Source organism: Rosa chinensis, chromosome 3 (genome assembly GCF_002994745.2).
Source record: "Rosa chinensis cultivar Old Blush chromosome 3, RchiOBHm-V2, whole genome shotgun sequence".
NCBI lineage: Eukaryota > Viridiplantae > Streptophyta > Magnoliopsida > Rosales > Rosaceae > Rosa > Rosa chinensis.
Window position 1 is genome coordinate 17307354 of NC_037090.1, and position 12589 is coordinate 17319942.

A 12589-nucleotide genomic window follows, 5' to 3' on the forward strand; every position below is an offset into this window, starting at 1 on the left:
TTATGGAGAAAAAATTAAACGGTTATGATGCCGATATGTGATTGAAAAATAGGTCTCATAAGCAATTTTTAAAATAGTTAGAAAAAAAAAAGAAGGTATCTTACTAGAAGTTCCATTTATATATAGTGGGTGGGAATGATGTGGCTACCTAAAGTTTATAAACATAAACCTCTGATTTGGTTACCTCTTGAAAATCCATAGAGTTCATTTATGACTTGAAAATCGCGTGCTTCCCATTATGTGTATCTAAACATTGTCTCGTTCTCGTTCAGATGCTTCAGATGCTTAATGATGTTCTAGAAGAAATCAATAAGACCCATCATCCGTGTAGCCAATGAGGTCTACTACAATATACTTTCTCTAAAAGGAGTCCCATTTGATAGATTTGTGGATGTTGTCTAATCATCTGTGAAGACCTTTAAAATTTTGTTTAATCATCACAGTAACTACCAAACCGTTCTTAAAAAACTTGCTACGGTTCCCATATTTGTACTTACCTGTAGAAGAAGAGTTAAAAGTGAGGACTAATGAAATCTTAAAAGTTGCAAACGAAAACTGCACAATCAACCCAGTTTAAAAACAACTCATAAAACTTTCAAGAATTTATTCATCATTCAATCCAACAGAATATATCCCCCAATCTTTTGTTCAATTACGGTATATGTGGTAACTTTGCATTTCTTTGCCATTTTTGTGGCTAGTTTATATTTCATTTGATTGTATTTACGTTCTATGATCTCCTACATAATTTGGTTTTATAGAGTGCCTATGATGTTTGTAATGACTCATTTTCTCAGATTGTTTTCTTTATCTCAACAAAATTTTGACGTTTCATTTGAAAAATAGATGACTCTTCGCTTAGATGCTCTGGTCCAAGGAGTACTTCCAATTTTGCACATTTATCATTCAAATAACTTGTCATTCATCCATTTGTTGGCAGAATCATTTCTTATTAAGTAATATGGGGGTTATTATACTTCTCCACAGATGAAATGTGTTTTCAAATGCTTGTCCTCATTGAACGGAGTATGCTAATGATGATTACCAATTCCCACACTGGGGAAGCATTGAAGCAATGAAAGTCATACTAAAATAATAAACTGATAAAAGTCAATGTAATCTTTGTTCTTTGACTAATCCCATTTCAAAAGTGGCTTTATTTCTATACTTGCCCACTCTGTAATCCCCTAATATTATTTATAGGTCTCACATTTCCACTAAAGTTTGTGGAGTGATAATTAGCAATACCAATTAACAATCTCCTCAAAAAAAAAAAAAAATACCAATTAACAATATGTTCATGAATGTATATGAGGATGAGGGATGCATTAGTCTCAACTCCATTGTCCATACTTAAGTCATTTCACTAGACTCGAGCTGAAACTCCACGTGTAATAAAATTTTACTATAAAGTATTAGTAGTGCTTCCATTGGTTGCAAAATATGATAAAACTTGACCTGTAGTAATGTGCTTCGTTTGATAGATTGTTCATTTTCAATTCAAACTTCTTGCAAATTAAATGCTGTTCTCTTTTTCAAAAGTTTCCTTCCTTTTTTCTCCAAAAAGATTCCAATAACCCCATATCTTCTTCTTCTCCATCATTTTAAGCTTTCTGCACAAAGAATCTGATCCTAGCTAGTCTTTTTCTCCTCTCCACTCAACTCATCCATAGCAAAGAATCACTTTAGCTTCTATGGGCTTCTCAAAGTCAGAGCCATGCTTGATGGTTGGTATCATCAATTACATACTCTCTCCTTTGGAACATGAATATTCAAAGATTTTATACATATATATGATTATATCGACAGGACCACAACACCATTTAACTTCAATGAACCTAGTGGGAGATGTTTTCTTGAATATGTCGGGATGTTATATTGTTAGGTTGTTAAAGCAACTCCAACAGCTTCCCTATAATTTCTGTATAATAGGGAAGCAAAAGTCAAAGATTTAGCATCTTTTTCTTCTCCAACTCCAACAGATTCTCTATTTTACAGCAATCTCTAAAATCTCCATATTCTTCCTTAAATTTTAGAGATTGCTGTAAATATAGGGAATTTGATTTTAGAGATTGCTGTAAATATAGGGAATTTGGTTTTCTCTTTCCTCACTTTCTCTAAAATAGAGAAGGCAATATTGCTGCACACAAGATGGCAAAGCATGCCTTGATGGCTGACTAAGATAGACTCTGGCAGGAAGCAGGGCCACCTTGGCTTACTGGTATCATTTTAGATGAATGTAGAAATTGATGATATGGGGGGTGGTGCTCTTTTTTACTTGCTCTGATCATGCAAGGTTTTTAGCGAGGCCACCTTAACCCCGAAGGTTGTATTGACCATTTGTTATCAATGAAAGTTTTTTAATTGATCCAAAAAAAAAAAAAAGAGGCTCATTTTTCCCTAAAATAGAGAAAAATCAAAATATGGGGAAGCTGTTGGAATTGCTCTTAATGACTCAACATGGCGTATCTCATATTCAAAGATGACTCCAATATCTAATTAATGACAACATAAAATGCGGATTAATTGTCTCGAAAGAGAACATTTCCATTATTTTAGGAGTAATGTATTGTACACTGATATAATTCTAACAGTACCAACTTGATTAATTATGAAGCACTTCTTGATCTGAATTTTGGATTATGCACTGCAGTTCTTGAACAACATCCTTCATGGTTGGTCTATCTCCCTTCTTTTCCCTCAGACAAGAAAGAGCAAGATCTAAGAAAAGCTTTACACTTCCCACAACATTCCCTGAAGGCTCTTTATCTCTAAGCAGCCGCTGATCCACAACTTCCATAATCGCACCATTGCTGGCTCTTACACTCACATAAATGACTAGATTCACATCATCTTCGCCACGCGAGAAATCAATGGCTTTCTGTGATGTCAAAAGCTCAAGCATCACAACCCCATAACTATAAACATCACTTTTATCAGTCAATTGGTAGTTTTTGTAATACTCAGGGTCTAAGTACCCCAATGTACCCTGAGCACAAGTTGAGACATGACTCAACCCCGGAAGAGCCAACCTGGAGAGCCCGAAATCTGATACTTTTGCATTGAATTCATCATCAAGTAATATATTGGTTGACTTGACATCTCTATGGTAGATGGGAGTGTGAGCAGCAGAATGTAAGTATCCCAATGCTTCTGCAGTTTGTAAAGCAATTCTCAGCCTACTTTTCCATTCAAGAAATGTGGAAAACTTACCATGTAAATGCTCACTAAGTGTCCCATTTGAAATGTACTCATAGAGCATCAGTGGCAGTTCGGCTTCCATGCAGTAACCCAAGAGTCTGACCAGGTTCTTGTGATTGACTTGGGATAGAATCCCAACTTCATTTAATACTTGTTCTGTGCTCTTTATGTTTCCCACTTTAGCTGACTTCACAGCCACTATAGTCCCATCTCCAAGCTCTCCTTTGTACACTTCTCCAAAACCACCACTCCCTAAAATTCGGTCTTTAGAGAATCCATTAGTGGCTTTCTTAACTTCTTTCAAGTGAAACATTCTAGCTGATTTCTTATCATTGCTCTTCAACATGCCTTCTCTCGCTTTTATAAGCTTTTCCTGCTCAGACAATCTGCAGGCCCTTTTTACTGTAATTATGGATATAACCACAGCTAGAACAAAAAAGGAGATTACCCCAATTGAGACCTTTAAACTCAGGCTAGCTTTGGTGTTTCTCTTGTTCTTCACACAAGTTGTTAGAACTTGATCCCAGTAGTACCCCTTGTTGCAGAAGCAGCGAGAGCGGCCATTTGTAGCAGTAAGTGAACATTTAGAAGTGCTAGAACAATCAGGCTGTGCACTACAAACCGGTTCAAGTGGGGGAGCCCATTGAACTTCCAATCCATCTTGCCATTGATCAACAGGCTTGTTTACGTCCAAATGAAGAATGCTTCTAAAGGCTTTGCAACCTGAACTGTGAAGCCGAATCTTGTATGCTGAAGGTGTTCCACCAGCAACAAATGTGCAGCAAAGGTTGAGGGTGCTCTCACACTTGAGTGCTCGTTGTGTGTCAACATGCCCCGAGCTTTCCAAGTAGCGGTGACAAAGACTAGAGGGAGTGCAATTCAGAGGAGAAACCAAGAGCCGCGGAGAGCAGTTGAAGAGAAAGATGGTGTTTGATGAAGTGATGTTGAAAGGAAGTGACTGGTTTAACCAGAGGCCTTCACTCACCACCATGTCTCGAGTAACACACTCATTTCCTGGCAGCCATGGGGATGGTTGTACCACCATACGCTGGTGCGAGGCCATAATTTGAAGCACTAGATAGTAACTTCCATTAAGGGCAGGGACATAGAGTTTCTTAGAGAAGGGGTCACATTTGAGAGAGTAGTCCGGATCACCACAACGGCCGGGGTTTGTGCTTAGTGGATATGGGACTTTAAGGGAGCCACAGTCCGGGCAAGTCTTTTGGGAAGAGCAGAGATGATCTAGGCAAATAAGGATGAAGAGACAGCTGCACAGTAGGCTTGGTATTGTGTTTCCCTTGGTTACCATTGTGCATGAAGCAAAGGGAAGTAATGAAAAAAGCTTATGGTACATATGGGAAGGAAGATGGGGTAAATAAAAGGATACACTGCTACAGCAACAGAATAAAATGGAAAGTGGATGCAAGAATCTATGTTAAAAAACAAGGTTCCATTTATTGGACCTGTGGATTCTCTTCTTTATAGGATGGCACATTGGTATTTTAATCCGTGTCCTCTACTTAAGGAAAGCTGTTCCAGAAAAGGCTACATTAAAAACTAATATATGGCAAATCTAATTTCCTGTTTGTTTATTTGTAGTTAAAGTGTTAAACACAAACTACTAGAACAAGAAAACAGATCCATTAGAAAAATAAAAGAAGGGATTCCACAACATAATGGCTATCACACCAATGATATTTTTCAATGTTCTGTTCTCCAGTAAACAGACACGTGGATCGTGGATAGGATAAATTAAGGGATGCTTACACAGAACAGAAGTATGCGGTCCAGCCGATCTGTGTTCTCCCCAGCAAAGAATAATTGCGAGCTCGATACAAGAAAATTTAAATTCTTGCTAAAAAAGGATTATAAAGAAGAAGTCCATCAACCAATTATTCAATCATCATGCATACAATCTGTCTTCTGTGCCATTTTGTAATTTCAATTCCTTATGTGCAGAAAATGTATCAAAGATTATGTGCTTCACCACATCTATAGAGAGCGAGAGAAACTAGAGGACTCAACAGTTTAAGTCTGAAAATTAGAAAGGCAAAGGCCAAAACAGAAAGGAAATTGCAAATACCATCTCACAAAACTCTGAGACTTCTTCCATTTGTTTCTTACCATATTGACTTTGGTAGTAAGAAGTACACGTTAAAAAGAGGAAATGAACAATACAATATGTCCAAAGAAGTTCCTGAGGTTCTGCATAGAAGTTGCAACAATAGGAATGAGCATTATTTTAAAAAGAGGAAATGTACAATACAGTAGGTGTAAAGAAGTTTCTGAGGTTCTGCATAGAAGTTGCAACAATAGGAATGAGCATCATTCTATGCGGGTACAATGGTTATAGTCTCAGAACACAAACACAGCTTTATGGTCTGCATCTTTATGGACTAATGAAGAATAAACCAGCAAAGATGAACATCCTTCCTTGCCATGACTTTGAGCTTCACTCTCCTCATTTACAGTAACCAAACTAACTGACAAGCAGGACAAAGAGCATAAAATTAACCTTCAACAATTTTTACAGGAGACCTGCACAAGAGAGAGTAAAAACATAAATTAACTACTTGTTTATCTTCTATATACATACATTTGAAAGTGATAATGACACTTCGCAGAACATCTTTACTTACCCAAATGGGCTTTGTTTGATGGCCAGTAATTCAACGTCCAACTGCATTTTATAAGAAGATACAAAACAGTAAAGAGGAATATAGAGAAAGGCCAGTGATACAAGGTAGTAAAGAGATTAAAAGAATATAATGACATTTTGAAAAGAGAATTGTGACTTGTGAGGAATACAGATTACTCCAAGTCTCCAAGAGGGTTCTACTAAAGATCATGCACTTTTTTTTTTAAAATTTAATTTAATTTTATTTGTTTATCAAACTATAGATCATACAGTTGGTATTAAAGAGAATGCTAACTTTGAAATAACATCAGGAGACTAAGCATCTGCTAATCATGGATGTGTGAGTTAATAAATTTAAGCATTGAATGCACTTAAGTTTGCATAAAAAGCCTGGAAGAGGAAAAGAGAAAAGCATCGATAAAGTTCTGTTACCTCTATTGTTGCATTTGGAGGGATTTCTTGGACTCCTTTGCTTCCATATGCCAGCTCAGGAGGAACTATGAGCAATCTCTGAGGAACAAAGAATCTAAATCAAACAGTTGATAAATTATTGGGACCCAAAGGGATACTTATAATACAGAATAAGAAAATAAAAAATCAAGAAAAGAAGTAGCTGCCGTTTAAGTTGTTCAAGTGATTTCACTTTAATGAAGAGTATCATAGAGAACATAAAGATGTCCAACACCTGAAACAATTATTACCACAGCAACTCTAAAACTCTTACACAGTGAGAGAGGAATGAGTATACATCAGATGTCTGAAATTCAGACTCTATAAATTAGTCTGTACATAAATCCACATAGATGGCTTAATACTAAACGCCAAAATGATAATGCAGGAACTTGTGACCTCTTCTGCAAAGTATAAACTCAATTTATGCTGCAATATTGCTTCAAAACATAGTGAGGAAACTTTATATGCCAAAAACAGATCTCACCTGGCCTCCTACCCGCATGCCTTTTACACCAATATCTAACCCCTTGAGGACTGATCCCTTCTCAGATTGGCCTACATCAAATCCGTATGGCTGCAGCATACAAGCATATGTAGATTAGCTAAAAGACTTAGAAACACACACAAACATACATGCACATTACACTAAAACAATGGTTAGTGCATGCTGCATGGACTTCATTGACAGAAATTCTTCTTCTATCTTATAATCAATATAATACACATTACACACTTCCAACTAAAAACTAAGATGCCAAAATCTCAAATAAATGATCCATGGAGACAATTGAACACTCAGAGTAATCAATACAATTTTTCTCAGAGAGTTAATTCAATGTGTGAGGATCAATGAGATTCAGTTAACGAGCGGTGACTCATCATATAAAGAAAACATTAGTAAGCATGTGAATGCTTAATGTAAGAAATAATTTTTTTTTTCTTTCTGAAATTTTACTAATCAGAACTGTTTTGCTACATAGTAACGCAGACATGATGTGCCAAGTTATAATTTATGGTCTAGATAGTTATTCTGGGAACTAAATTCTATGAGCATAAAATAGGTTGGTTCCTATATTGCAGTTTAAAAGGAGAGTGACAGCACTTGAAATAACTGTCAGAATGACCTATAGTACTAAATAATTAAATATACAAGTGAAGAGCAGCACCAATCTATTCTTACCGTTCCTCCACCAACACCAAGTCCTTGTCTACTTGTCATGAAAGTGATACCCTTCCACTTTGCAACATAATGAACCTGCAAACAGAGATGCATAGTTAAATTGCATTCATCGTACCTGAATTACTCATAAATATTTGGTAATTTGAAAGACTCTTGAATTACTCATAGATTTTTGGTAATTTGAAAGACTCTAATTATGTGTTTTAGCAACCTTATCTGAGGTCAAGTTTACTTTAAAATCCATGACAGAATGTATCCATTACATGCGTAGTTGATTTTTGAGGACACAGCTGATGAACAACTCTAATCCCAGAAGATCTGTGAGGGTTTCTTACCTCTCAGAATGTCTAAATATATGCTGGTAGATGGAATCGGATAATAGTACAAATTATCAGTTAGTGCCATTCGTAAAACAGTGTAAAAAGAAGATAGGAAGAATCTAGAAGATAGACCTAAAAGGCAGCCAGGAAACACATTGGAAGAGAGAGTACTTGAGCAGACAACTAGCTACGAGCATGGCGAGGACCTACTGGGAGTGTCTCAATTGTTCATTTGGTATCTAGTCAAGTATGGAAGCTTAGTAATATGTGATATCTAATAACACTTAGTATTGGCATATTCTTGGAGACAGTATTGATCATATATACTCAAAATATTGAAATTTAACTTGATCACAACCGTACTGCAACCCGGGATCCTGTCACTGCCTCAGTTCCATTCCCAACCTTCAAGTCATAGTACCTAATGAATAATAGCAATACTATCAGAAGGAGAGAAATATATGAGTAACACTATCTTAAGTCCAGCAGAAAGATATGAACCTTCTTCTAATGAAACCAATTACCAAAGTGTGCCATGGAACATCCAAATAAAGGTTAAGAGTTAAATTCTAATAGCTGTGTCCTATTATTGTCAGCACCCAAATTCTGGGAAAAGTTCTTCTGAAAGTTTGATCAGAAATTTTCATTTAAAGAGAATTTATTTTGAGGTGTATTTAGCTACATGTAGCATGCCATCGACATGTAAGCTTCAAGCCAGCAATTAAATGCAACGTACATGATTTAGTGTCCTATGAAGAACTACAGAAGGAGAGAGATTCAAAAAGGTGAGCAGAGGATTATATGAGCAACGATTAATTTACTAACTTTAGACCATTAGGAAGGGTTGTAAATTCTTCCTCAGGTATTTTTGCTCCTCTTAGCTGCATCAAAAGTAAATGAATGTCACGAACTCCAAATGTAATAAACGATTTTCAATAAAAAAATTTGCTTTTCCCCCCCCTAAAATTTCACCTATTAGGATCATTGATCACCAAAGCATAATGTAGAAGATAAAACAACTTACAGCTCTCCTACTTGTACTGACAGCCTCAGCCACATCACACACATAAATGCCAGCAGCTGGCTCATTTGAAATAGAAAAACAAAGTTCAGTAAATATTCTAGTGTACAAACAAAATGAACATTCATGGAACTATGCAAGGAATTAAACAGAAGCTACAGCTATGAAAAGAGCATAGACAATAGGAGAATAAAAACAGAGAAACCAAATTGGGTACACCAAATCTCCACAATATCTCAAACCCAATTCATGTTCAATATCAAAAGGAGATTCCTTTTCCTTTAGCCACATGAAATTGAATATAAAGAAAGAAACAAAATGAAATCTTGACAACTAAGTAAGCTCAAAGAAAAGGGAGGGTTAAAAGTTACACAAACCTGATGTTAAGAGAGAGCCAATCAAAGCCCTCCTTCCCTCAGAGTGTAATGATTGGTGGTTTGGTTTTGTATCATCATCTGATGAGGAAGAAGATGAGCATTGACATGGTAAGACCTGTGAATTCCTCTTGGGGAGCCTCTTGCCTGTGAAACCATACAAATATTGCTCAAATTTGAATGAACACAAAAGACATGAGCTTTCATATATAGAGAGAGATAGAGAAAGAGTGATTACTTGTAATGGGTGCAGAGAAGAAAGGCTTGTGAAGCAGAGTTGGGTTGTGATGGTGGTAAGGAAGAAAGAAGAGCTCCATGGTGAACTTTGAGACCGTTAAAGAGTTTCAGCGGGTATGGTCTTTTTTAAGAGAGAAACAGTTTTTTTAAGAGAGAAACAGAGAGAGAAGATAGCACTTTATTTCATCCACAGCTTATGGTCCCAAAATCACAAGGTGATGCCCAATAGCATGGAACGTCTTTTCATTTATATCTGTTCATTTCAGTGATTCAGTATGTGTGTGTGTGTGTGTGTGTGTATCTAGATGTAGATGTGTGGTGTGTGTGTATTGGGGTAGAAGTCTGCTATTATTCTAGGGTACATTGATTTAAATTTTCTTATTTTTGTATTATATGCGACCAGATTTGACTATATAATGTATCATCAAACTTAAACTGTAGCTCCCACGACCAGTTAGTCTAGAATGATGGGAGTTTCGGAGTTTCATTTGTTGTGGTCAACCAGTTGTTACATGTATGATCAAAGAGGGAGAAAAAAAAAAAAAACTTAAACCGTGGCATATGAGCTTGTCTATGGTGTTGATTTCTTTTTGAGGAAGTTCCTCATTGTACTTTGTTTTTTTATAAAGTATATAGACTTGATACCTTTCTCAGGCCTCTTAGCTAAGACCAAGTGCATATGCTTGCTAAATTCTAAAGAAAGAAACGGAAAACAAAAGAAGAAAGAAAGAATTAGGCACAAGTATCGATCAGTTATTAATGAATTTCACTAAAATGCTTTAGCTATAAATCTCTGTGATTATAACTTTGTATTATTAATTAATTTAGCAACAATGAATTGAAGATTAAGTAGTAAGGAGTGTACAATCTATGCGGTCATGCACTAGAGCAAGACCTCCTTGTATGATGATGTTCCTCTGCATCATCTGAAACAGAATGCCTCCCAAAACACTTGACTGCTTCTTCACGCCTTTCTTTCTCATCCATTACTCTTCCTCTGCCCTTCTGATCACTGCCGTCCACCCATCTTTTAAGCCTTCCAAATAACTTGCGCCTTTTCGAACGAGCCTGATCAGTGCTTACATTTCCCAAGCAAGGCTCATTGACATTTTGCTCCGAAGCCGTGCCAGCAGCTAATTCTTGCTCAAGCCCATAATTTCCAATCTCTATGCTTACTTCAGAATCTGTTTCCAAATGACTATTCTTCTGCTCATTACCATGTTCTTGTTGTGCATTGTTCTTCATCAACTCGTGCCTTAAGCAAGCATTGCTCCACCTCAGGTTAATCAGTTCCATATGCTCGGCTGCACGATCCTTCTGTAGCTGCTCTAATTCCTCTGAAAGCCGAGTGCGGTCCTCAATTTTGATCCTTTCTCCTTCAATCTGCAATATGGCATGGTATGCCTCAAGATGGTTAAGACTATGAATATACATACTAGTTTCATTTCTCGCATGGAACCTAATTGTATGACTAGTAAAATGTTATCATAATTGTTACTAGATGTATAGCTTCTTCCATATTTCCAATATATAGTGAACGTCTGGATGTATACATAGATTAGAAAATGTGATATCTAATGCTCAAAGTTAAAGAAGAGTGGTATCACCTCGGAGATTGAGGAAGCTGAATTTTCTTTCAACTCAAGTTTTTCCAAAAGCCCCTTTTTCTCATCCTGCAATTGGTCCAAAATCATTCTTAGCTCCCCAATTTCATCCTCCAATGTCTTGGCGACTGTTTTCCTTGTTTCTAGTTCATCATGAACCCTCCCAACTTCTGCTTCTCTGGCTTCAAGCTTCAAATCCTGTTCTCGAATTGTGCTTGCTTGCACACTTGCTTGTGTCATAAGCATCTTAACCTGCCTCTGAAGCAATTGATTTTCTGATTTCCACTCTTCAAATTGCTCCAAAACCTTCAAATATTCTCCTACCAACTCCTCAAGCCTGTGGCTCTCAGCCTCCATGAACGAAACCTCTCTATCCATGAACTCAACACGAGCCATCTCCAATAACAACGTGTTCCTTAGCTCCATAAGTGCTGATTCTCTCTCTTTCATGTCACAGTAGCTGTGATCTTCGAGACGGCTTCTTAGGCGTGAAATCTCTTCTTCCAATTTGGGTTTATAATCATTAATCTCCAGACTTTCTTCCATAGAAAGTGTGCATGTACAGCTAAAGCTATTAAAGTTATCCTCATCTCTAGACTCTTGAGAATTAGTCTCCAAGGAGCTTACCTGATCACTTTCGAATAAAGACTCTTTCGAATGAGTACTTCTTTGAGCCAGAATCCTGGCATAGATGAAACCAGCCACAGACAAAGCTAAAGGAATCGCAGCTTTAAGCAGGACTGGCTTCAACATCTCTACCTTTGATGTTGAGCTCTCCATCTTAATTAATTAGAAGAAAACAGTTCCGGTTCTCGATTAGATGACCAAACTTGAAATTACAAGGTAAATGTACTTTCCAGTTTCTTGAACGGTTTAGGTTTGATCATGACGTGCAAGTTTTATTATAAAGGTGCTTGAGATTCTTTACTTTTGTGTTTTCATTTTGCTTTCCTCAGAGAGAGGTCTAGAGGCATTGTTGCTTCTCTTTTCCATTACACAATCAGAGCCTCTATAGGGGTCATAGCCAATTTTGTTTCTTTTCATTCCACTTTCTTTGTGCACTTTGGAATCTAATTCCTTTTTGGTTTAATCAACCTTCTTGTTTTGATGGAGGAGTCCTATTACTCTAATGAATTTGAACATGTGATGCTCGTGTCCCTTGTGAAACATGCATATCACAGCATACGGTCAGTGTCGGATACCTTTTGTGTTGCTGAGCTATTCTCATTCCGAGAAGGGTTAATTGTTAATTGTTAATTGATTTTTTTTTTTTTTTTTTTAAAACCGAAATTCATTCATTCAATCCACCAGAAAGCATACATTTTGGGGGGAGGGGGAGGGATCGACATGAACTATAACCCAAAAAAACTGCAGTTACAGATACCATTAGGCCAAAAGACCCAAACTCTAACTGCCAAATGCCCATTTCCAGGGCTACCTTGAGACATATGAACCCGAAAGTTCCAGTAACACCTCACACCTCGTAATCAACCGCAAAGAAGACAGCGTCCTCTTCAACACCATGTCCACCACGTGTAAGGGATCGCATGCCAGCGAATCG

The 12589-nt window shown here is 37.0% G+C and overlaps 3 protein-coding genes across 4 annotated transcripts; all 3 read right to left on the reverse strand.

The window, feature by feature from the left end:
* Positions 1-2448: 2448 nt before the first annotated feature.
* On the reverse strand, positions 2449-4604 carry LOC112193820 (wall-associated receptor kinase-like 20). Its single transcript, XM_024334066.2, has one exon. It carries the CDS (start codon positions 4553-4555, stop codon positions 2606-2608), a length of 1950 nt encoding a protein of 649 aa, XP_024189834.1. The 5' UTR covers positions 4556-4604; the 3' UTR covers positions 2449-2605.
* Positions 4605-5355: 751 nt separating this feature from the next.
* LOC112193615 (peptidyl-prolyl cis-trans isomerase FKBP16-4, chloroplastic) lies at positions 5356-9637 on the reverse strand. Of its 2 annotated transcripts, XM_024333821.2 has the most exons (10): positions 9426-9636; positions 9191-9334; positions 8817-8872; positions 8618-8673; positions 8156-8213; positions 7473-7547; positions 6777-6866; positions 6272-6349; positions 5841-5881; positions 5356-5739 (listed from the first exon to the last, which is right to left on the reverse strand). In XM_024333821.2, the coding sequence occupies exons 1-10, from the start codon at positions 9502-9504 to the stop codon at positions 5712-5714; spliced, it is 705 nt and encodes a 234-aa protein (XP_024189589.1). In that variant the 5' UTR covers positions 9505-9636; the 3' UTR covers positions 5356-5711. The 2 variants fall into 2 exon arrangements, with proteins under 2 accessions (XP_024189589.1, XP_040371834.1); XM_040515900.1 differs by lacking the exons at positions 8156-8213; positions 8618-8673 and having other exon boundaries at positions 9426-9637.
* A 530-nt stretch (positions 9638-10167) lies between these two features.
* LOC112193614 (protein CHUP1, chloroplastic) lies at positions 10168-11959 on the reverse strand. Its single transcript, XM_024333820.2, has 2 exons — positions 11032-11959; positions 10168-10807 (listed from the first exon to the last, which is right to left on the reverse strand). The coding sequence occupies exons 1-2, from the start codon at positions 11806-11808 to the stop codon at positions 10301-10303; spliced, it is 1284 nt and encodes a 427-aa protein (XP_024189588.1). The 5' UTR covers positions 11809-11959; the 3' UTR covers positions 10168-10300.
* Positions 11960-12589: the final 630 nt, after the last annotated feature.

Excerpts from the sequence above, each read along its gene's own strand:
- LOC112193820 (XM_024334066.2), bottom strand. The coding sequence starts at position 4,555 with ATGTACCATAAGCTTTTTTCATTACTTCCCTTTGCTTCATGCACAATG.
- LOC112193615 (XM_024333821.2), bottom strand. The coding sequence starts at position 9,504 with ATGGAGCTCTTCTTTCTTCCTTACCACCATCACAACCCAACTCTGCTT. Across the intron at positions 8,214-8,617 it reads ACCCTTCCTAATGGTCTAAA|GTACTATGACTTGAAGGTTG; the intron begins GTTAGTAAATTA and ends ATTATTCATTAG. Across the intron at positions 6,350-6,776 it reads GCATGCGGGTAGGAGGCCAG|AGATTGCTCATAGTTCCTCC; the intron begins GTGAGATCTGTT and ends TTTGTTCCTCAG.
- LOC112193614 (XM_024333820.2), bottom strand. The coding sequence starts at position 11,808 with ATGGAGAGCTCAACATCAAAGGTAGAGATGTTGAAGCCAGTCCTGCTT. Across the intron at positions 10,808-11,031 it reads CAGCTTCCTCAATCTCCGAG|ATTGAAGGAGAAAGGATCAA; the intron begins GTGATACCACTC and ends GCCATATTGCAG.